The 24858-nt window shown below is 44.1% G+C and overlaps 2 protein-coding genes across 2 annotated transcripts in view; one reads left to right on the top strand and one right to left on the bottom strand.

Moving 5' to 3' along the window:
- Positions 1-24535, bottom strand: part of LOC115319716 (putative fatty acyl-CoA reductase CG5065) — a 76220-nt gene extending 51685 nt beyond the window's left edge. Inside the window, exons 1-3 of the mRNA XM_042293540.1 lie at positions 24466-24535; positions 24235-24323; positions 21512-21628 (exon numbers count right to left, since the gene is read on the bottom strand). Of these exons, the coding sequence (XP_042149474.1) occupies positions 21512-21628; positions 24235-24323; positions 24466-24535 (276 nt within the window). The remainder of the gene's footprint in view (positions 1-21511; positions 21629-24234; positions 24324-24465) is intronic.
- On the top strand, positions 6249-10289 carry LOC121048296 (myb/SANT-like DNA-binding domain-containing protein 3). The gene is made up of 3 exons (XM_040504473.2): positions 6249-7065; positions 7641-7853; positions 9913-10289. The coding sequence occupies exons 1-3, from the start codon at positions 6747-6749 to the stop codon at positions 10287-10289; spliced, it is 909 nt and encodes a 302-aa protein (XP_040360407.1). The 5' UTR covers positions 6249-6746.
- Positions 24536-24858: the final 323 nt, after the last annotated feature.

Raw genomic sequence — 24858 nt, forward strand, 5'->3', positions numbered from 1 at the left:
ATTAATAGAATAGCAAAAGCACTACTAAGCCTAAAATGCGAAAAAACATATTCGAATCTTGGGTTGGATGGAGTTCCAATTACAAAAAGGAGTCTGCAGACATGATTAACATGTGAACTTAAAGCCCGCGGATGTAGGTTCGACGGTGTCACAGAAATAACTTCCCGCAGATCGCCTTGCTCATGCTATACCCAAACAAATTCTTAAAATATTCATTGTGTTTTGTTGGTGTCATCAATCTTAAGTCCCTACCACACCCAGCAGTCGGGACATGTGAAATATAAAAAAACAGGAACTTGCACATTGTCAGCTCTGCAAATATTTATATAGTAAACAGAGCATAGCACGTTCTGCTTAAGAAAAAAATTCAGTGCAGGCCTATATTCATGGTTCACATATGTGTAATTGCTCTTGATAATGAAGTGAACACTGCTTAAGTTGTGGCCCACTACAGGCTTTCTATTAGTGTTAAAAAGTGCGGTAGAAAACATGATTGCGCTTGGAAGACGGGGACATAGGAAGGACAGACACCACAGAGTGCTAACTTTCAACTGATTTAATTCAAGAACCTCAGCGTAGAAACGGACTGTGTCACCGCACCACATCTCTGCCAATCCGTGGTTCTGCCACGGACCGCACGTACGCCAACTCCTTATCCGCCAAGTCAATCGACGCCATACTGACACAACTTGTGCCGGAACTATTTATAGTGTCAGCGTCCATAATCTCGCTAACAGTCCTATCTTTGTGCCTCTCAAGAACAGTAGACGAAGCAAATAATGGTTTGCACCTCCAGTCATGAGAGTGACACGACAGATCATGACTGCGAGTGCAAACCATTATTTGCTCAGTCTACTGTTCTTGCTAGGCACAAAGATATGACTGTTAGAGAGATGATGGAGGCTGATGCTATAAATAGTTCCGGCACGTGTTGTGTCAGTGTGGCGTCAATTGACTTTGCGGATAATGAGTTGGCGTACTTGCGGTCCGTGGCAGGGCCACGGATTGGTTGAGATGTGGTGCGGTGACGCAGTGTGTTTCTACGCTGAGGTTCTTAAATTAAATCAGTTGAAAGTTACCACTCTGTGGTGTCTGTCCTTCCTATGTCCCCGTCTTCAAAGCACAATCATGTTTTCTAACGTACCGTACCAACTTGCCCAACAATCAGCACTTGTTAAAAAGTGCTATTGTGTTTTAAGCAGCTCGCACCAAATATTTTCTTGAAGTACATAGGTTCATGGAAATTATTATGTAGATGTTGGCAGACAGTCATGGTGAGGCCAATCCTTAATGCCAAGTGGTCCACTTATTCAGAGTTAATTGAGTTTGTAAATATTGTAGGTCGCAAATTAAATTTTTATGGTACACAATGGGCACAATCATCCGTAATGACTAGCTCTACCTAGAGGAACTTCATACGTTTACTACGGCAAGATGGTTTCGAAAAACAAAGTATTTAGTTTATTCAACTCCTGCACTAACCTTGTCTTTAGAAACTTTTTTTACTCTTTGCGATGCTGAGATAAGATTCTGGAAATAGTTTTTCTACTACTCTAGATATTTCCAGTTCGTCATTTTTCTCGCAAAGCATTCGAGAGAGCCAAACCCTGTAATGTACGGAGGGAACTCACAGAATGATGCGACTGACAGTTTGGAACATTCGGCACTGTAACAGTAATAATGACATGTCACATATGTAATGCTCATTATCGCATATCAAACTGCTTTTTCCGTCTACACTCCTTTTCAGTAGACTCCCTATTGAAAATCGCTCTGATGGGACTTCAGGTTTTTTTTAAAGGGTGCGAAGGGGACTTCAGGAATTTCTGAGATGTTTGACGGGGGGCACCGATATTTCCTGGTGGGTTCATTGGCCCCGTCAGAGGCTCTCCTGAAATGTCTAAAGTGCCCTTTACAATGCCTTGAAATGTCTGAAGGCCTGTCAAGAACTTTTCTAATGGGGTAGGGAAAACCTTCAGGCTTCTTGAGATGTCTGTGGGCAACGGCCTAGGTGGAAAAAACACATTTCGCAGAATTAATGAACATAGCTGCTTATTGTACGCTACGGGGGAAAATAAGTATTTGGAGAATGCCGATCGTGTGTGTGTACGGTCAGATTTTTATTACTGCTCTTCTATCAAATACGAGTGGGCTCCTGGACCCGTCTGTCACTGCCCGGGTGTGCGGTCGCCAAAGAGGCCACTGAGGGCGACAGCCCCATGTGGAGAATTGACGAGCCGCGGGCCGAGTGGTGTTGGCTGAGCGGCGTTTTGAGGCGAACGCAATCCTGTCCACTCGAGGCAAAACCCGTGCAACCATGTACAAAAAAAAAAAAAAAAGCCGGGAGCAGTGCGCGTTTTTCAGGAACAGGGACGCACGCGGGAGCGACTCGTTCCGGGAACCGGTCCCTTCCACGGGGGACTGTCCCCAAAAAGCAATCGCCTCTCTCCGCCCGGCGATGTGGAGAGGGTGCAGGGCTGCCAGGCCAGCGGTCGGGGGGAGGAGGGTGGTGTGTGCAAGCGGGGGAGGCCATAGCCATTTTCTCTCTGCTCGTGTGCGGTTCCGCTTATCCCACGAGCCGGGATGTTTGGAGCGGACGACCAATTTCCTCCAGGAAGGTGAGCACGCATGGTTTTGAGGGCTCGCCCCTTGGTCTGCTTTGATCCGTGCAGTTTCTTTCTTGGTACCGCAGGTGAACCATAGTTCGGCGCAGGCCGCCTTCAGCAACGCTCGAGCGCCATTGTGTTCAGCGCATTCGAGGAGATGGTGGCCGGTGTCGGCTTACTCGCTGCAAAGCCTGGCAGTCGGGGCCAGCGTCCCACCGCATGTTGTGCCTGCGCACCGGGATTATGGCAGTGTGGGTGTTGAGACGGTGGATGACGGCCGCTGTCCGGACTTGTTCCTTGTGCATCCTCGTCCGTCCGACCTCAGACGAGCGAGCGAAAAATACGCCGAAGACGCCGGCGCGATGTCATCATGGACGAAACCGTGACTGTGCTCGGGATTTCTCAACGGCGGCGGGTGCTGCTTACGAGTTCGTGGTTTTCGCTAAACGTGCTTACTGAGACTGTGTATGTGTCTGTGAGGTGCGCCTGCTCGGTTTTATTAGCTGAACTACCGTACATCAGGAATATACCCAGCGGCATTGTGAGTACTTTGAAAGGAAATTTTCTTTGTGATAAGGATGTCAGTTGTCCCTGTTTGATGTGATCTCTTTCGTCTACAGCTCCTTGCGCCGGGTTTGAACAAGCGTTGCTTTTTATCACTTTTTTGAGTTATAATATGCATGTAAAACTAAATGTCGGCAATAAATTTTCAATGTTTTGACCTGCATTTTTGTCTATGGTTCACAGTCATTTGGGCGTCTAAAGGTTTGATGGGCTAAAGGGTCTGACGGGTTGAAGGGCTGTGGGGCTAAAGGGTTTTTCTATGGGGTATCCTTGAAGGGTTTTTCTGTAGGGTATTTTTGAAGGGTTTTGAAGGCCTGTGAGGTCCCATAATCCTTCAAGGCTGACGGGCCCTTTAGAAATATTTTCAATAGGGCTCATTCAGCGAACTCCCACCTGAGACTGCAGCACTGGGTTCTGCAAAGTAATTTGAATGAATATAGATGCAACAGGTTTCTTTGAGCGTGCGTCTAACACATATTCTTCATATTGAATGTGCTAACTGTATTCATGACCATGTCCATAATTGTATCCACATTCCAGCTTATTTTTATTTTGACATTTTAGTTTTCTTCAGTACTTTTCTCTACATCTGTGCTTGCTGAGCCGTACTCAAGTCCATACATCTTGTCTTTCGCTATTACATTAATATATAAAACTGTTGATGCCAAGTAAGAATTCAAGGTACCGAATCTGTCGTGCGAGCTAAATAAGAACCAATAAAAAGCTCTACAAAGGAAATTTTGTTAAAGGAGGCTGTATGGGCATTAGAATAGCACATGCCATGCTAAAAAAAAATACAAATTCTTGTTAGGTATGCAAGGATGACTGACAGTGCTGTGCTGTTTCTGATGTGTCACACAAAAAAAAAAATCAGTGCCATACAATGTTCCTCATGGAAGTACAAACTGTTGAATTCGAAGCCCAGAAGTTTTATTCAAGAATGTTCCTCAATACAAATGTATTTAGAGATCTGAGCCACTGACTCATACATGACTATGTAGCAAACATTCATTTTCATGTGCATTATAGTTTACAAGGTCTAGTCTGCATTGATTTATTGCATTCATGCTAAAACTGGGAGGGGTTCTCTGGGCATAAATAAAGAGATAAATATTTCTTAAAATCAAAACATTTGAGAACAGACAAAAGGAAGGATCTGAGAACGGTATCTTAGATTCTCTTCTTTTTCTTACAGTATCTCTAATGTTCACTTTATTTCACCTGATGAATTTAGTTTTTAGCGCAGCTCTTAGCACCCGTTTCCGCGTTTCGCGGCGTCGCTGTCGGCGTAACCGCCCAACAAAACTCGTGTGACAACAAAGCTCATGTGGTCATGTGACGTTAATATTTCCGCTAAGTCTAGTTGAGAAACTGAATTTTTTTATGGATGACGTGACACGGTCATGCAACGTCATTTTCCCCGTTACTTTTAGCGGAAAAACTGCATTTGTGTTGAGGTCATGTGACATCAATTTCCGCGCTAAATTTAGTGGGAAACTTAACCCGCTAATTTTAGTGGGGAACTTTTCCCGCTAAATTCAGGGAAATTTCCCCCTAAATGGGAGGGAGCAGAAGAGGAGGAGGGGAGGGGAAGGAGGGGCATACCCTCCCATCTTCCTCTTCAAGATCTGTACTGTATTTTCACATTACAGAGAATTGTAAACGTCTCATATTTCATCTCATGTTTTTTCTACTTTTATATTGCAGGTGCGGTTCCAGCACAAATCTGGGTTGTGCTGATCCTCTACGCACAAGTTAGGAACTCCTGAGTGGCAAGAGTGGGAGTTTGGTCTGACAGCTCAAGGGACACCATTGTTCAGTATTGAATTTTTAATATTCTTCTTTTGAGCAAAGTTAAGCTTTGCTGCATGCAGTTCTTCTAAAATTAAATACCTGCAACCAAATTTACCAGGTCACGACATTTTGCCTCTGCTCTTAATGCTCCTGGTGAGCCTCGGATAAGAGCTTACTGGTGTGCAAACATCATGCTTGTTTGAAACCACTCACTCATGTAGAGACTCGCTGACATCCAGCGTTCTAATGAAACGCTGGATGTCCACAAGTCTTTCTTGAACAATGCAAGCGGGGAAGGAACCATGCAATCGTATCGTATTGGGGGACATTCTACAGAGTGTTTTTTTGTATATTTTACAGATTTTCTTTAAAAAGCCGTAAAAGCTATATTTACGCAGTCTGCACGTGAGTTATATGGCCAGGGCGGCATAGTATAAAAGGCTAATTTGTAATGATCAGTCGGCTTATTACAGAGATGTGCCAGACTTCTTTGAGAAAACTAGATGGAGGTTCATTCTAGCGTAGTTTTATCCCGCGAATCTGAATATCCCGTTCGTTTTCCACAAAAATATAACTAAACGTGAGAAAACACAAAAAAACATCCTACCAATAGTGACATCGTAAGAAGACCCTTCGACCGCCAAGCGTGTGTCGCTTAAGGGCCGCGCGTCCAATCGCAAGTTTTCTAGGTATATTCTCTGGCATTGGCACCAGTCGTGACACATTTTTCTGCCCTTTTAAAAAATAGCATGTGCGTGCATAGCTTTGATAGGCGCTGAAGATGCGTGAGCAAAGATTTCGAAAGCTGCTTTTGTGGCGTCGCTCTCCAGGGAAGTGCCTTCACAGCGCTTTAAAAATGACTATGCAGCCTCGATTCACCAAATTACCAAATAATTTTGATATTTGAGATTCTGGAGGTCAAATGAAAAAGATTTAAAAGTGTTTTCTCAAATACAAAACTGCTTCAGCCTCTCTCTAAGTATAGTATGTTCGTGAAATTTTTAATCAGTGAAAATACACCCATGGTTCCAATTAGAAACTTGCTAAGCATCATCAAAACACACTAAATCAATTTTCTTTGTGAAGATGTAAGACAAGAGCAGCATTTTATGGTGTTCTAAAAAAATGGTCAATTTGGACGCGTTTCCAGACTTCGGTTTCTTACCAGAGCGCATCTTTGCACCTACGGTCCTGCTGCCCGGTGGCCGCAGTGCGAAGCCGCCCCCTCGCCTCCCTCGTAGGATGGAGGGAAGCAAGGTGCACGTGTGTTGTGCGTCTAACCGCCGTATTCATAAACATTCCCCCACTCGACTCCAAACTCGACTCGACTTGAGTGGAGTATGGACGCGCGACTCCACTCGAAGTGCCATTCGTATTCACAGACGCGAATCGGCACTCACTCGAACTCGAGATTCCGTTCTCCACTCCAACGAGCTTGAGGACGTCTGGGAGCGAGAATATAGCCAAAGGTTTTATTCAAAACACCATTTTCACGTGAAAAATAAACATATTCGTTCGTTTTATCTAAAAACGTGTACCATACAAACATCGAATTAGTGAACTACGAAGTTTAATTAAGGCAGCGTAAAGTTTAGACGTGTTTGAGCGACAAAACGGACAAAGTCGTTATCTTGTCTGGCAACAAGCGCATTCGCTGTCTTCGTCTTGTCGGTCTCTCGTCGACGGTCGTCCATCTCACGGTTTGTCGATCTCGTCTCGGTCTTTCTTGATTTCGCCCCGTGCAGCCCTGCTTCGTCGCCTCGCCGCCTTGCACGACGAATAATGGAGGACCCCAACGGCAACGACTCGGAAATGGCCGATAGCGAAGAGCGGGCAGGGGCTCGTTTTATTTATACTGCGGAGGAGAAGGCGCTCCTCCAAGCGCTCGTAACCAAGCATGCGCGAGTTCTTGAAAGCAAAAAGACAAATAACTACTCGAAGGAGGCTCAACTTAAAGCTTGGGAGAAACTCAGCACCGAGTATAACAGCCAGCCAAACGTCCGCCCACGAAGCGCTAAGCAACTTAAGAAGCGTTGGGAGAACGAAAAATCCAGGTACAAAAAAACGAAGTCCGACGAAACGAGAGACATCCACGCCACGGGTAAGTCGACCATTTGCATATTTGGTAAACCGTTCCCGATGTGTAAAAAGTAAACATCGGTGAGAAGTCCTTTTCGGCGAGAACAATGCTATGTGCACGACGTCGTGCACCTTGTTGGGTCTCGTATAAAACAAATTGTCAAAACGAGTTTTTCAAAGCTGTAGCGTAGCAAAGTCCGCTGCATACGCAGGCAGCAGATCCAGGTTCGATCCAAAGTGGGCCTACTACTTCTTTTTTGTTTTTACATATTTTTTGTAGAACATTTGGCGTTATTGACATTTCTATTTCTACAATCGCCACTAAAAAAAAAAGGGGGTCTTCGCATCTTGCGGGAAGCCTATTCTAACAAAGTGCCCAGCTTTCAATTGCCCATAAGAAGGTTCCAGGTGGTTAAATGTACTCCTCCACTGGGTTGTGCCAGATTCTTTGTTGGGTTCGCTCTAGTCTCCCTAATAATTGTTTTTAACTCGCACGGAGGCATTTCGAAAATTCAGTGTGCACTTTGAATTGTTCGCCCCATACTTTGTTCACTCTCTCTCCAATGTGAGCTTCGAATTCTTTGGTTTCTGTCACAGGAGGTGGGCCACGAACAAGCCGCCGGATGAGCCCCTCACTCATCCTTGTGGGAGCGGCGGCAGAGCACATGGAGACAGTGGTGACGAATCTCTGTGACAGCGACAGGGCAAGAGACCGGCCAGTGCTGTCGCTGCCTCCGGCCGCTATGTTGGAGGCGATGGTGCGAGGCACTGAAGGCGATGACAGTCACGCCCGCTGGAACGACGTGCCAGGTAACTGGGGTATTTTGGATTGGGACAAATTTGCACCAACATGTTGAGGATGAGTACTGTGAGCCGTAACATGTCTATTTGTATTTGCGACTCGTATCATTTTAACAACAAACCTGGAACAAAAAAAAAAAGCAGGCACCCAAGCCTTTTTCTTTTATTGCTCGGCAACATCTACACTATTGTACATATCTTCGAAGTTCCAAAATTGAAAATGTGAGCAGTGGGTCGCGACGTAGTACTGTAAATTGAAACCAAAACTAGTGGTTAATAGACCTGTTGCAAAGCGTACAGCACTACGACGGCAGAGAAGTTTGGGAAGACTCGGTGCAGATCACGTGCCTTCTCGTTGCGCTTCCGCGACAGCGAGCGAGTTGCTGCAGCTGCCGCCAGCAGCAGTCACAGCCATCCGCCAAACCGTCGTTGGCGGCGTACCGCATCTGTGGCAGTGTAAGCGCATCTCTACAGGTGAAGCTATTCACCTATTTAAATACTTTATTCATCGCAACTTACCATCACGTCTTGCGGTGTCACCGAATCCACTTATTTTGCACCGCAACCGTGGCGCAGTTCGATTAGGCTTCAAAGAGTTTGTGTAGCAATCGACGGAGCCGGTGCAAAGGAGAGGGATAAGAAAAGGACAGCCTCACAAAAGATAGCCAATGAGATAACCTCTCGCATTTCTGTGCACCTGCTTGCGTATGCCACATGGTAGCAGGAGGAAGAACAATGGGACGGGCGTACCTAGGACTCTCAATATTCGTCTCGTGGCACGCGCGGGCTTATGGGATTTTTCAAAGGGTCTATTGGTATCGAGAAAACATTGCGGGGCACCTCTCCAATTTGAGCGCTTCTATAGTTCTGAAATTTTTTTATGGACATAATTTTTTTGCCGAGCATTCATCAGCGATTGTAGGTCTTTTCTCCCAAAATTCTTTCATGGAAATCTAGTGCTTGCGACGCATTGCACTAATCCATTTTACAGCTGCTATATATTTCATGGAAAAGTATGAAAGGTGACAACCACAAAAGTCTCGTCCCATTCACGAAAAATATCTAGCACAACAACAATGAGCCACATCGTAACACTTGCACTGCTGTTACGGGCAACTAAAAAAAATGGAGGGACACAAATAAATCTCCTTGCATTCTGCTACTACAGAGCCTCCGCTGTTGTCAATGTTGACAATGTAAACACTGCTCATTTGAGGAGCAGTTTAAGCTGTTTAAAAATTAATTACTCATTCAGGGAAGTATAAAATATTAAGATTTTCTGCTAAAGATGTGTTTAAATCCAAAAGCCGATTTATTTGTTTTCCTGGAGATACAATCTGACCAGACAACCCATGTTGTAACATAATTTAAGGCAACAACCCAGGGACGGGAAAAAAAAAACAACAGCACAACACACGAGTCTCAAACACAGCTGTGGGGGTTTGGAGACCCTATATACACACGAACCTCTGCGCAATAAATTTCAGCTGTGTTTGAGACTTGCGTGTTGTGCTGTCACTCTTTTCCCCAGTCTCGGGGTTTTCGCCTTAAATTTTTGTTAAACTTTCACCAGCTTATTTGTGCCTCAACTTTTTGTTCACTGCTGCAAGTTAGCGACAAGCTTGCGCATATTTGCTCTTAACAAAGTGTCTGCCATAACAACTGTCTGAGTGTACACATGTTGTGGTGTCCCCTTTGAGGAAGGTTTACATAGTGCAGTTACTCTTGTTTGTTTCTCAGAGAGGAATTTGATCGCATCAGCTGTCTGACATGGCAAGGTCTGTCGTTAACCAACTGAACAAAACATGCAATCGGGGCAAAAACGCATGTAGTCAAAGCACGACGTGAAGGTTGAAGCAGAGGGACACAAATTTTATGATAATGCAACGGTAAACCATCCACAGTGCTGGAACTGGTGCAGAGCATAACCCATCGGACATGCTTTGTAGTTTGCCAACGCCTAGCTTTGAACATTTCTGCAAAAGGCCAATGTGGCTGTTGGGCCTCTTCCCCTGTGTACCTGCTCTTCCGCTAGCACTCACAGTGCCAATGTGTTCTGCATGCCCAGATGCTCCTGAGCCGTCCGCCTCACCTCTCCAAGAGAGCAGCGTTGGAGCTGCGTATGCGACTCCGCCGGCAAGGGGCATTACCTGCCCCCGTGCTGAGCTGCCAAGCGGGGCATCCAGAAAAGCTGGGAACCGCATCGCAGCATTGGAGCGGATCCTGGCTCCCGAAAAGGATGCCCGTGTCGACATCCTCGAGAGGGAAGATCGGCGAAAGGAGGCGCAACATTTAATGGAGATGCGCATACTCCGAAACAAGCTTTTTGAGCAGCGACGACGCGGACGGGCAAAGTTCCAGCTGCTCCAGCTGGAGAGAGAGATAAAGGTGGAGCAGCTGGCAGCCCTGCGCTGCAAGCAACAAGGGTGTGGGAATCATGATTAAATTTGGGTTCTTTCAGTTTATTAGCATTCTGAGGATTTACTTATTTATTTTAATTATGTGCGCTACATTGTAGTGAAACGGTAGAACCAAATGTGTTTTGCATATTCGGAAGTTGAATGAAACAGCACACTAGAATTGAAGGAAAGGGCAGGTCTTTCGTTAGCTCTGTGCTGGCCACAAATCTTTCCCAGAATATGTTAAAGTGACCGAATACCCGGAATTTGATTTAAGAATCAATTTATTCGAGAGCTTACTACTGGATTCGTGTCCGAGTATTTGCACGAGTCAGTGATGGGTCAAGAACGGAGTACAAGCTGGAGAGGAGAAATAGGACGGAAGCTTTAAGTGGTGAGGAGGTTTCTCCTCTCCACCTCAAGCTTCTGTCTGCTTCCTCCTCTCCAGCTTGTACACTATTCTTGACCTGTCATTGACTATGAACATGTGCTTCTGCTTGAATATCTATTGGAAACACAGTGCGATGATCTGTGTGCGTTTCAGCGAGCCGTTGATTGTGTCGACAGGGTCTGGAGGTGATGGCAGTACATGAGGACGCAGCCGCCTCCGGCGTCGGGGGACTGGTGGAGAGGGTAGAGCGGGTGGGCATGGCTCTTTTCGCAGCCGGGCCAGGTTGTGCAGTGCAGCACAGGCGGTGATGATGAGGGCTGACCGTTCCACCTTGTACTGCAGCCGCATGTCCAGGCATGGGAAGCGTCGCTTGAACACTCCAAATACTCGCTCGACCGAGTTCCTTGTTTTTAGGTGAGCTGCTTGGTACCTATATGGTGCAGCATTGGTAATGGAAGCAACGTTGCAAGATAAAGGTCTTCAGGTGTAAAAATCGCCACTGCTGCAACCATCAGTATGGTTCAGTAACCTGTAGAGTATGGCCCATCCGTGCTGGCTGCATTTTCAGCATTTTCTATTGCTTGCCAGAGGCTACTGTTCTGCATACAGTGTGGCTTTGGCTGGTGTTTTCTACATTACCACCTTAATTCAAGTTCTTGGCCCTAATCCAATTCTAGTGACAAAGAGAAACAATTGACACTGACTAACTGTGAAGAACAACAAATGTTCTCGAGAAAAAAAAAAGAAAAATAAATCTTGTATGCTACATACTTTTGAAAACAAATTTGTCCACAGGAAGTGAATAATGCCAGCTTATTTTGCCATACAAAGGCCCAAAGGTCATGAATCTAGCTGTGACAAAGATTTGCAGAACTAATAGTAACCAATAGGAACGCTGTGGCTACTGCATCACTTCTTGTTAGCTGTTCTGAATTTTATGCCATTATTTCTTCCAACAAACTAGTACATACCTGCCCTTTGGGCTGTTGGCTACACCTTGGCTGGTCAGGGGCGTCGGTAGAAATGACATGCAGGCATAGCCTGCATCTCCGAGCAGCAGGCCAGGGATGCGCCGATTCTCGTACAGGACCCTTGCACGACTGTTGTCGAATATCCTGCTGTCATGCACAGAGCCTGGCCACCTAGCAACAAGGTCAAAAAACTGCAGCTGGGGTCCTGTGATGGCCTGTGGATAGGAAGGAGCAGTACAGGGATGAGCAGGTTGCCATGATAAGAACACAGAAGTGCTCAAGCTGAAATTTCTACTATGATTAGTATATTTTTGACAAAGTGCATCTGCAAGCTTTGGAAATTAACTAGCATTTGAGTTCTCGCAGTTGTATGTGACGTAAGCTTCACAATGTGGTTTTAATTCCTAGGTTTTTCAGGCGGTATAATAGAACAGAATTTGAGCACAGGATAAAATCTCCCTAATATTTTCTTCGAAAAGTATAATTCAAGGGGAAAATACTATGAAGCATGACCGTTTGCTATAAAATAACAAAAGCCATCTCGGCACCCAATCAAATGTATGTTTCAAAACACAATACATAATTCTTGGTTTTGAACCCTCTCTTGCTGGCCCACCACCACTCTGCACTGTCGCAGAGTACAGATCTCTTCACAAGTTCTAGTACATATCAGTCACAATATCGCCGAGCTTTCACGTGCGACGCCGCGTCTTGGCGTGCCGTTGTTTTCAACTTTTTCGCTGTCGGTAACAGCACAAACAGAATTGAACTTACCTGCACGTTGAGGGAGAAGAACCCCTTCCTGTTCCTGAAGACTTCCCCATTGGGACCGCCAGGTCCCTTTATTTTGACGTGGGTGCAGTCGATGCACCCAGTCACACTGGGGAACTTCCCGATGTTGTAGAAGTCCCGCATGACCTCGTCGCAGTCGCCCTCCGGGAAATCCACGAGGCGGGGGAAGAGAGTCTCGGCGAGCACCCGGGAGACGCGCTCGATCACGCGGCACACCGTCGGCTGCGACACGTTTACGAGGTCGCCCGTGACTACTTGAAAAGTCCCGGCGCCATAAAATCTCAGCGCTACGAGCAGCTGGAGCATCGGGGACAGTGGCAGGCCGCGACTGCTCTCGTTTGCTTCCAGCGGCAGGCACTGCAGGAGGCTTACAACTGTCGATTTTGTAAAACGATAGCGCACCAGGAATTCCCAATCGTTGAAATGCTCCAGCGGATTGAGCCGGTCCCGGCAACGTCGTCTCGGCACATCGACGTCCTGGTCGGGGTCTCGGTCGTCGTGAAGAACTTCGTCCGTTCTCAACACGAAGTCGACGAAGTCGGCGAACGATGCGTCGGCCGCCATGACACTGAACGCACTCGAGTGACTCGAGTGGCCGTTCAAGGTAGCTCCGGCGCAGACTCGAGATCTCGAGTAAATTTTGGAGTTTCGAGTGGAGATTTTGGAGTCGAGTGGAGTTTCGAGTGGAGATTTGTTTATGAATCGCAAAACCACCCTCAAGTCGAGTTTCGAGTCGAGTTTCGAGTCGAGTAGCGTTTAAGAATACGGCGGTAAGCCCCTGGGGAACAGGACCATGGGCGCAGAGATGAGCTCTGATAAGAAACTGAAACCTAGAAACTCGTCCAAATAAAGCATTTTTACAGAACGCGCAAAATGCTACCCCTGCATTATATCCTTCTAAAAAGAGTTGATTTTGTGGTTTTCAGTGACTCAGCAAGTTTCTAATAGAAACCATATTTTCATTTTCACTAATTAAAAAGTTAATGAAAAATTGTATTTAATTATCTGACTGATCGTTACGACTAGGTCCCTATACTATGTACGCCTGGCCGTAGAACTCGCCTGCACAAATCGCATTAATTTAGCTTTCACGACCTTTCTAAACATATATGTAAAGCTTAAAACTAAATCGCCCTGTACAACAGTGAAAAGGCGAAACCACCATGTTGGAGCCATATGGCTCCACCGTGCTGGTATCGCCTTTTCGCTGGTATAGGTTGTCCCATATTACGTTATGCATGTATGGTTCTGTCCGCCTACATGGTTCCGCCGTAACCCACTACGCCGGTATAGGATGTCCCATAATACGACACGCTTGTATGGTTCCACCTACCTGTATAGTTCCGAATTACTCCACTATACTGGAGCTGCCTTTTCGCTTGTATAGGATGTCCCATATTACGGTTACGCTTGTATGAGCCTTTTCCATCATCTTTCCATCATCAAAATTTTCCAACAGGGTGGTATAGGATGTCCCATATTACGTTATGCATGTATTGTTCCGTCCCACTACTGGGTTCCGCCATAATCCACTACACCGGTATAGGATGTCACATAATACGACACGCTTGTATGGTTCCGCCTACCTGTATCGTTCCGCCTTAATCCACTATACTGGAGCTGCCTTTTCGCTTGTATAGGATGTCCCATATTACGGTTGCGCTTGTATGAGCCTTTTCCAACATCTTTCCATCATCGAAATTTTCCAACAGGGAGGGGTTTTTCTTCTGGCTTCTGATTATGCCGCGGAGCTCAGCTTTGCTTCTTTTAAGGGCGATCAACCACTCAGAAGTGGGATACCTCTTGAACTTTCCCCAATACTTATTTTTATTTTTCTTGGCTTCTGTCCATTCTGGAGACCACGATGATTTGGGGTATTTTGGAAACCGCGATGATGCTTTGGGAATTGAAACTGTTGCTGCGTCAATTATGACAGTTGTCAAAGCAGACGTGGCCTCATCGATATTAAGTGCGGTGAAACCATCCTCGGGAATCTGGGCCTGTTCACTGAATTTCGTCCAGTCTGCCTTCTCAATGACCCACCGAGGCACTCTTTTCGTAACACAAGGAGTAGCGCACGAGTGCTGGATGACAATGGGAAAGTGATCACTGTTATATGGATTGTGGTGAACACGCTAGGACAATTTCGTAAAAAGAGAAGCTGAACAAAATAATAAGTGTATGGCAGAGTGTTTTACAGGTAAGCTTAGGGTAATATGCGTAGGAGATTGTCATTTAAAAGATTCAGTGAATTTTTGAGCAAAAAGTTCTCCACCACTTTGCCTCTAGAGTCATCCAATTGACTTCCCCGTAGTCTATTGTGAGCATTGAAGTCTCCAAGAAGCAGGTAAGGGCTTGGGAGTTCATTTACAAGCTGTTCTAGCTCTGTCAACGTGATCTGTTTTTTAGGTGGAAGATAAAGAGAGCATACAGTTACCGTGATACCGATGTAAATACGTGCAGAAACTGCTGCCAAGTTTGAGGTTAAAGGAATCTGCCCTGAAAAACACGATGGCTGCACAATGAGAGCCACTCCTCCACCTCTCACATCCAGAGGACGGTCTTTACGATATACTGCGCATCTGGCAAATCTGAACGAGGCCGACTCGGAAAGGAGGTTCCCTGATGACAGGTCACCTCTGGGTCTAGGGCCTGCATCAGATCCTTTAAATCTTCAATGTTTGAGCGTGCTCCTCTGCAGTTCCACTGCACAATATTCACTGGCATTATGCTAGGGTGGTCCTGTTATGCGAGGGCTCTGTTTCTTTTCTGGTTGCTTGTCAACTTCCATAGGGGTAGCCTGATCTGCAGGATCAGTGCAGGATTCAGCCATCCCTCCTTGTACACCAGGGGCTTCATGATGCGGGCAGGATGCACCACGATTACACTCGGATGCATCCAGAGCATTTGATTAAGGTGTACTATGTTGTTTTTCATGTAGTATGGGAAGGTTGAACACAACCTTTTGGGAGCGTTCAAATGAAGGTGACTTGTTAGATTTCACCTTCTCCTGAACCTTGGCGTTGGGAGTGGCCGATGTGCTGGCAGCGCTCCCAGAGTGATGAGAAGAGGAGGATGGGGAGCCCCGAGGTGCCTCCTCTACACGCCGTCGGGGTTGCGAGAGACCACTGAGACGCACCGACGTGTCGGTTGTTTGCGTCATGGGAGTCTGTAAGGGTGTGTTACCCACCCTTGGTTTTGCAAGGAAAGGGGGGCTAAATGGGGCCACAATATTTTGAGCGGAGTATTGTGTACCCACAGAGGTCTTTGGCGGAGCAGCCCCCCTGGCTGCCGCCTCAGCATAAGTGCCTCCTTGCAGGAAGGAGAGACGCTTACGTGCGTCCTGGTAAGTCAAGTTTTCCTTTGTCTTTAGAGTTGTTATTTCCCTTTCCTGTTTGAATTTAGGGCACGAACGAGAGTATGCCGGGTGAGGTCCTCGGCAATTCAAGCAGGTGTGTGAGTCACTAGAACATTTGTCTGTGGGGTGATCGTTGCTTGCACATTTGGCACATGTCGTTTTTCCTCTGCACGTGGTTGACCCATGGCCAAAACGTTGGCAGCGGAAGCAACGTCTTGGATTGGGGATGTGGCGCCTCACTTTGCAGTTAAGGTAGCCAGCCTTGACTGCGGAGGGGAGACTTGTTGAGTTGAACATTAAAACTATATGTTTAGTGTCCCTTTCCTGGCCATCACGACGAAGAATGTTCCGTCGCACAGCGATGACTCCCTGATCTTTAAGACCTTCAAGGATCTCTTCGTTCGGGCTTCCAAGTAGATCATCCTCAGAGATGACGCCTGCGTGCTATTGAGAGAGCGGTGAATGGTAACAGAAACGGCATAGTCTTGGATTTCGTTGAGGGCAAGTAATGCAGTACTTTGATCTGCAGTATGGACTTCAACAAGGAGGTCACCGGAAAAAAGCTTCTTTGCTTTGAAATTTTTTCTAACTACCATTTCCAAAGTCTTTGCGACTAGGAAAGCAGAAAGTTTTGCAAGCGGTTTGTCCTCGTTGTCTGAGTGCATAACCAAAAATTTTGGAAAAGTTTCCGGCGCCGTGGTACGATTCTTAAGAAGTTTGACCTCGGTGCGGGCCCTTTTCAGAGCCCGATCAGAGTTTTTGTTTAGCTTGGAACCCATAAAGATGGGAAAGGGAGTTCAGTGCCCGGGTGCACCGCCCACCACGGAGCCCAACAAGGGGGTAGGTAATGTGCCATAGCAAGAAGGGCTTGGCTGACACAATTACTCTACCAGTGCTGCCCGCGCACTATACCCTAGTGTGGTTGCAGGGACAGGACCTGTTTCCGCCCAAGGATAGCCCTTGCCGCCAAAGAGGGGTGAAAAGGGAGTAAGAGAAATGAGAGAGAAGAAAAAGAAACAGGAAAGGTAAAAGTGAAAGATTGGAAGGGATAGTAGAAGAAAAGGCGACTAGACTGAATCATCCTGGCCGGGCCTTACCAGGACTCCCGTCTACGAGAAGCGGGGGCCAAAGTGGTGTGTTGCCTCACCCGGGGGGCCCCGAAGGGTCCAAATTTACCCCGGGTTCGGCTCAACCACCAGAATGCTTTTTTCCCGGACACGGGCTTGCCACGCACAGCCAGACGTGGGTGGGTTTTAGCCACTTTTTACTCAGGGTCTGTGGTGTCGCCAATGTGGCGGGGGTTCGTGGTGACGCTACTCACCAAGCACCTAGAACCTAATGTGCAGGCGCCCCCTGCGGAGCTCGGGGTCCGTGGAGACGCCACTCTTCAAACACCTGCTTTCACAGGTGCCCCCTGCGGGGCTGTGGTGATTGAAGTTAGGGGAATAAATTAACTAAACAAATCTACATAACTTTCCTTAAATCACATAGGATCCGATTTAGTCACTACGTGTGAGTCGAGACTGTTTCAATATTATATGCCTAATGATTGTGTAGAAAACATGAACAAGTTAGTACGTGATTTGATTGGTTCAACTTCGCAAGTGTGGTCAAGCCAGGGAGCTATGAACCGCGCAGGTAGGCAAACAGATGTCCGAAAAAACGACTCGGTGGAGTAAATTTGATGGAAAAGCATAAACGAGTAATCTGACGTCGATTTTCTAAAGAGGTTACATCCAGGTTTTTCTTCAACTCTGGGACACGTTTCAGGGACTTGTACTCGCGGGAGACGAAACGAGCGGCCTAGCTTTCTAAAGCTTTTAATTTTAGGGCTAAATTGTTTTCGTGTAAGTTCCGTATCATGCTGAAATATTCGAGTTTCGGAAGGATAATTGACTTATAATAAAGAAGTTTAGTTTCCTGGGTATGGGAACGAATGTTTAGTATAACCAAATCTAGCTTCCGGGGTGCGTTAGTCACTTTACTATCTAGATGGTCATTCCAGCACACACTGTTTGTGAAATTAACTCCTAACAACCTATATCATGTTACATATGCATTAACTTGTTTAAAAAAGAAGTACCAGAACGATGATTTTTTTTCTTATATGTAACTGGTCATACACGGCCTTTACTCGAGCTGATTTTTATTGGCCACGTAGCACACCTTTCGCTGATTTTATCAGGAGGCTTTAGACAGATGACGTTATTTGCTGGCAATAAAATATCTCTCAAAAGCGCACAATTGTCAGCAAAGAGCCTAATCGTTGACTGAATGTTTGATTGCAGGTCAATAATAAATACAAAAATGAGAGCCATTTACCCTGTAGGGCCGAATTAGACCGCAGCTCTTGAGGAGGAGGAAGGAAGGGTACTGAGGGTAGGGTAGACCGTTCCTACCTCCTTCTCACCTGCCTGCTGCTCCTCCCTCCGAGCGGCGATGCCGTCGCCGTCAGCGTAACCTTTAGGTCACGTGACCCTCGTGACGCCACTTGACACTCGTGGCCTCACGGAGGTCACGTGACGTCACCGGGGTGATGTGACATCACGGGGTCAGGTGACCTCACGGTTTGCTCCGACGCCGCCCATGCCAGAAACGGGCGCCTAAGAGCTGCGCTCTAAAAAGTAGTGGTGCGTGAACGCACCCCTGGTGTACTCCAGAAGTCACGTGTACCCGGGAGGAAACTGCACTCTTAGTAATTATGAATTTAGCTACTTCGATGAGGAAGGCTGAAGTTTAATTCGCGTTTGATGGGCTGATCTGGATTGGAGAAAGGTTTAAATTTAATCGTTCATGCGGTACCGTGTAAGATGCGTTGACAAAATAAAAAAAAAATATCCGTCTTAGTTTTTGCGTGAATATTCACATGCCAATCATGGACAAATTCAAAGAGCTCGGTGTTCAGATAGTGTTTCTAAAGCCGTGTTGATTAGAAAAAAAATGGTTGATCTGATCCAAGTGCCGAGATCCAGATTGTTGCAGTAAAACGTGAGGGTTTGAACTCGTGTATTAAAACGTCGCTTTTTGTCAAGAAGACTCCAAATCATTGCCTATAATTCTAACAGTATAATATTTTTCATAACATCAGCAACCTGTATGCTTGTTATTCATTCTTGCCTTTCTAAAAACAATTCATCTCGAGCGTGGAACATTCATAGGAATATCAGGCACTTCACGCTTTCCACTATGGAATGAGACAAAACTCTTGAAACCTAGTGACGTTCGCTACGTCGGCTAGTAATCTATTTCAATTAATAATTCTTTGGGGAAAAATATTTATATTTTTACTAATTATATCAGTTTGGCAGGCCTTATGTTCGCCGTTAGTTGAATAAATCTTGGGTTACTTATTTAATCGAATGTTTTAAGGTTAACGAACCCGTATAAATAAAAAAAAAATGTTTGTGGGAGAGGCATACTAGAAATACATACTATAAACAAAGTGTGCTCTCCCCCCCCCCCCTACCCCCCCTTTCCCTGTTTTAATCTTTTTCCACCTCTCAAACGCAACATCCTTTTTGGGGATCCCAAACCGCGCTTCTATAATATAACTTTCGTTGTTCTGAATTTTCGCAAAATAATGGTTTCGCCTCAATAAAAAGGACTCAATAGCAAAAAAAAAACGAGCTTCTACTTTTCACCAACTATATGAATAATAGGTGATTTCTGTTCAAGGTCTGATGCAATGGTCCTCCTTAAATACTACAAGGGTACAGCAGGCTACCGTTTTCAAAACAATAATAAAAACCGAAAAACTTTATTTTAATATGATAATATGCAGAGTTTGTGACACACTCAATTACCTTCTTCATTGACTATATAAGAAGGTCAAAAATAATTTTTGAACAAGGAGTTGAACATTTTCAAGTCCGTAAAAGTTTCCTTTTTCTCGACAACTAACGCATCTGCCAACAGTACTAGCAAGGCCGGTATTGCACCCGAAATATCCTTAGCAAATATTGAAAGCAACAAAAAACGGAGGAAATATCCTAGTGTGGCGCATGACGACACGTTTGCAGTACCAAAGAAATTACATTTCAACGCCGCAGAGCGGACGTCACAGCATGATGAGATTTTGCTCCCTATTTTCAGTCGCGACATCGCTTGGGCTGCAAAAGCGTGGATGGTAGCTGCGATGCTCAACGTCGATACAGAAAATTGCGAGCAGAATCGGACAAAGTGAATCAGACATAACAAGTTGGTGATGGCCACTGGTAACATTGATCAAAGCATCGTTGTATCTACTGATTACGCCTATCCTACTTACCTCAAGCAACAGCCAAACTTATAAGCCTTTAGAGGCCTGCGCTATTATATACCGAAATTATATGGTCAACTATTGGCCTAAGGGCCGCTGTCGTTTGAACCAGCAGACGGCAAAGAGCATAGATGTTGGAAAGAGTAGACGAGAGTTCAAACAATCAAGCGGCCGTTTGAACTTAAAAACGCGCTGAACGTAGTCCGCGGGTGGTTCGGACGACTTGGAGATTTTCTAGCGTTCACGTTGGAACATTTAAAATATATCCGATGGCAATAATTGTTCGTGAATTCAACCCAGATCGCTTTCTTCACAAGCAATCGTGCTACAAAGACGTCAGGTTTTTTTTAATTTTTTTACGGCCTTTATTTACGTTCTATGACGATTCGAGCAGGCAAGAAACGCATGAAAACTGATATTCAAACCTTTCCTGACTCTTTTGGTACAGCCCCAGTCGCGCAGCTTTAAGGAGAAGGAAGGTCTTGTCTCGTTTCTTTCAAAAACGACACAAGAATGCAAGTTCCGCGTCGTGACTTCCGCCCCAAACCCCAGACAGGAAGTGCGCCGGACGCGCCGCCACCACAGTGTGACGTAAAAGAGTTTAGTTGGTGTATAGGTGCGTTATGCAGCCAGGGAATAATAAAACCGGAAAGCCGTTGCGATAGGCTAATGTAATTTTGAGTGAGAATAAAACTACGAATTCAATCCAATTACAAGCATGGTACGCGTATTCAAAGCTACTAAATCCGTCAAAATTATAAAGACTTTAACTTACCAGTCGTTTAACAGACGCAAGGCTACCGGTACAAAAAAAAAGTCGCCTGTTTTTTTGTTTTTTTTTCGTTATTCGTTGCTGAATAAGTGGTAACTTTAGCAAACTACAGTGCTTCCCACACGTTCCGAATCACAAAAAAACTACTTTACCTGTTTTCAATGACGTTCTTGCAAATTGGGACTTGAAATTATATGTTCATCTTTACTAATTAACACAATCTAGTTAGTTATTTTACCTATAACGGTTAGACCCTGTAATATGTCCCCTGGCCGTATAAATCACCCGCACAGACAGCATTAGTCATGCTTTTACGGCTCTTTCATGTCTAATCTGTCAATACTAATTAATACTGTCAATCTGTCAATGAAAACACATCACATATATATATATACGTATAACATATTAGTTTGCCCTCGCTCAATATTATGAGGCAAACTTGTTTACTGCATATGTTAGAAGGTACGAGAGCAACCTTTATTGGCAAACTATATTGGGCACGAGTAAAGCATTATTTTGCTCATGATATAATTATAAATACTTCAACATCCCACGTTCTAGAATACAATGAAAACATTTTTTTTTTGCGGCGACGGATATGTGGCCATTTATTGAAGCTGTACATTCCAGCGCCTATTAAAACCGCGTTTCGAACCAAAAAAATAAAGGAAATTTACCGTCACGTAAATTTAGAAAACACTGAATCCAAATAGTTATATTCCTTACCTCTGACTTTAAAAGAACTTCCAGCCTTCCTGTTGGACTCGCATTCTTCTTCGGGCGAATCAATATGTAAATTCGCCTGATACCTGGGCATGATCGTAGCAATTTTTCAAGAAGTGCCTGGAAAGAATCATTTACAAGAGCATGACAGAATCATAGTAGATATTTTACCACAATTAAGATATAAACTGGAGGCCATTATTCAAAGAGAAATATCATGTAAGCTAGAGGAAACATTGCGTTGGAGAGACCAAATGTAAATTAATATATAACCGCAACATTTCTACACGGGAAACGTTTTCAAATACAGATGCTACTGCAGTCAGTATGCTTTACGCTTGACCGCTCTCTTTGAGCATTTTATTGTTTCTTTTGAAATTGTTCCGGATGTGATAAAAATACTCTAAGCATCCTCTAAACGCACTACCGAAATCCCGTTTCAAAGATGTGAGTTTCGGCGGTATTATTCACAGAGAAAATTTTATGCAATATAAATCTTAGGCATTCTATAGACCGAGTTGGATATCAGCAGCATATGGTGCTCGCTTTGCTTTAAGAATAAAACAAAACGCTGCACAATCTACTCTCACCTTCGGTCTGGTGCATAATAGATTAGTTACAACAGAATAAATGTAATCTTGATTCGTTCTCGTTCCACCTGATTCACTACTCAAATGTACACAACAGTACGACAGTTAGAAAAATTATTCATATTTGAGAGTGCGAGTCCGGTTCATAATTTGCGCTATGTGCATATTCCGCACCTGCTGCAAAGTTTGTACTTAAAGCAATTTTTATACAGAGAACACGTTAAAACGTATTCTTTCTCGCACTGAGGAAATAGTGTATCATCAGAAATTTAATAAAAAAAATGTAGAATTGACAAAATTTATTACACCTCGTCTTAATGAACAATCATGAAAACAGAAATCCTTGCATGGTCCGCACTTGTAGACCGCCCGCAACACGTAATATTTCGGCTATTAAACATATCTAGTGGGGGACTAGAGTGCGGAAAATACGGTGCATAACTCGCGTAGTGCGGAAGGCTAACGTATACAGAGGCACGTTTTACGACAGGACAAAACAAGCATGAGGCAATTTATTTACGAAAAAAATCACTGAAAAAACACTTGCAAAACCAAACTATAAATTTACAGTTTACAGTAATAAAACGGTTTCAGATCAAGTGTTTACTCCACGCACTTGAAGGGATTTACTGGCTTTCACCTCAAAGTCGTGTCTCGCTACATCAAATTTTATTTGTGGCTAGATCTATGATTTTTACACGATCTGAGAGCATCATGAGTAAAAACCATTCGCTATAATGGTTTTAATAATAAGGCACCGTACATCGCAGCCACGAATTCACTGGGAGACAATCACCGCAACTTAATTTAAACGAGGACGTGAGGTAATAATTTCAGCATTCATCCTCGGAGCCTTGGATGGTCATTTTGTAAGAAAACATGGTTTAGTTGAGGGCAAATAAGTTAATATATTAAAATTAATCCACTACGCAATGAACCTGTTGTATTTATTTCTTTGTGCTTAAAGTCACACTCAAGGTATTTCCCCTAACCAAGGTTAAGTAAGTAAGTAAGTTTATTTCCCATCAACACTGATGGCGGAGGTCGAGAAAAAAAGCTGTAAAGCACAGCTTGACAAGGCCCTCGACCTCCTACATAGGCGAAATAGCAGAGGCACAGGAGAAAAAAAAAAAAACAAAAAAAAACACATACAAAAAGATTTTCCATACCAAAACATGGTTCAAGGTGAAACAAGAGGACACTATACAAGCGCAAAATACGTACTAAGCAAACAAAGCATAAAAAAAATATATATATATATAATAAAAAATATAAAAAAATATTACACGAAAGATGAAATAATGGCTAATTTACCTATCTAATCCCATAAAATATTCTTTTAGTTGTTTTGGTGATATTCTATTCAATTCCAGTTCACTCTCTTCTAACCGGTTCAGCAATTTAGGCAACGTATATCGAACCATCTGGGAGCCATAATTTGTTCTCCGAGCCACCATCTCCCAAAGGTGTGCATGACGAGTGGGTTAAACCGGTTCTTTTAGATAAAGATTAGCCAAATTTGTAAGGAAACGTGTATTTCTATTATTTTCCGTTTTAAACATATTACTAAGTCTATAATTGTATAAAATGTATATATTAATAACGCGGAAAGCCCTAGACAGACGAGCTGTATAGGAGTCAGACGAGACGCCGCCGATGGACCTCAGTATTTTCTGTTGTAATAAAAATATCTTCTCAAGGTTTGATAATGTAGTTGAGCCCCAAACAAGATGGCCATAATTTAAATACGAATAAAACAGAAAATTGTAGATTAGTAATTTCCCATTTGTTGGCAAAATTGATCGATGGAGATATATCAATCCAGTTATTCATGACAGTTTGGGAATTATATAATTTATGTAATTATCCCAGGACATATTCTCAGAAAAGATCGCTCCCAAAACCTTAAAATTGCTCACAATCTCAATTGGGGTTGTGTTAAGAGTAATATCTCTCATTATTCCAATCGATTTATTTCTCGTGCGAAAAAGTACGGCTTTAGTTTTATTAATGTTAATTTTTAATAAATTTTCCCGGCTCCAAATTTCTAATCTCGTCAGCTAAATCCAGCTAAAACCAGCTAAAATCACCTATTTTTTATGCCTACAGGTGACTAACGGAAGTAAATGTACGCACCTTTCCGAGGAATCCAGTGGCGCCTGTTATGAAAATTACTTCGTCTTGATAGAAACTCTGCACCTCTGAATACTTAAATTCTCCAGCCACTGAAAGATTAGGTTTGAATGTAAGGTTTATGTTTTCTTAGCCACCGTTCTAGACCCTTGTTATTCCGTATTCTTTAAGGCGAGATATGTGACTTAAAATGATAAACGTGCGCAAGTAAGTTAGTAGAAGACTCCACTTTACTCCAACACACAAAATGAATCAACCTTACATTATTCACATACGTTGAATGGACAGTGGTCAACTCCGGCATGCAGATGTGGACAAATTTAGTCTGAGCATGAGGTAAACGCGCAGTAATTTTTTGTTTTGGTATATAAAAACTTGTGGTGAAAGCTATAATCTGAATGTAGCACAGGAAGGTAAAGTCCCAACATTGCAACGTAGATCTTAACTGGCGTTAATACTATTAAGTCTCAAGAAAAACTCGGTCGCAGAAATATGAAAATAATAACAGACAATAAGTATGAACGTTTCCATCACCAAAAACTACAGTGAATAATGGAAATAAGACCAAACTTTGTGGCAAATAGAAAAACTTAAATGATTAGTAGAAGTACTTAAATTTGCATTCAC

The sequence above is a fragment of the Ixodes scapularis genome, unplaced genomic scaffold (genome assembly GCF_016920785.2).
Source record: "Ixodes scapularis isolate PalLabHiFi unplaced genomic scaffold, ASM1692078v2 PGA_scaffold4__175_contigs__length_147842914, whole genome shotgun sequence".
Taxonomy (NCBI): domain Eukaryota; kingdom Metazoa; phylum Arthropoda; class Arachnida; order Ixodida; family Ixodidae; genus Ixodes; species Ixodes scapularis.

Coding starts and splice junctions, on each gene's coding strand:
- LOC121048296 (XM_040504473.2), top strand. CDS start 6,747: ATGGAGGACCCCAACGGCAACGACTCGGAAATGGCCGATAGCGAAGAG. Junction 7,066..7,640: donor GAGAGACATCCACGCCACGG/GTAAGTCGACCA, acceptor TTTCTGTCACAG/GAGGTGGGCCACGAACAAGC. Junction 7,854..9,912: donor CCGCTGGAACGACGTGCCAG/GTAACTGGGGTA, acceptor CTGCATGCCCAG/ATGCTCCTGAGCCGTCCGCC.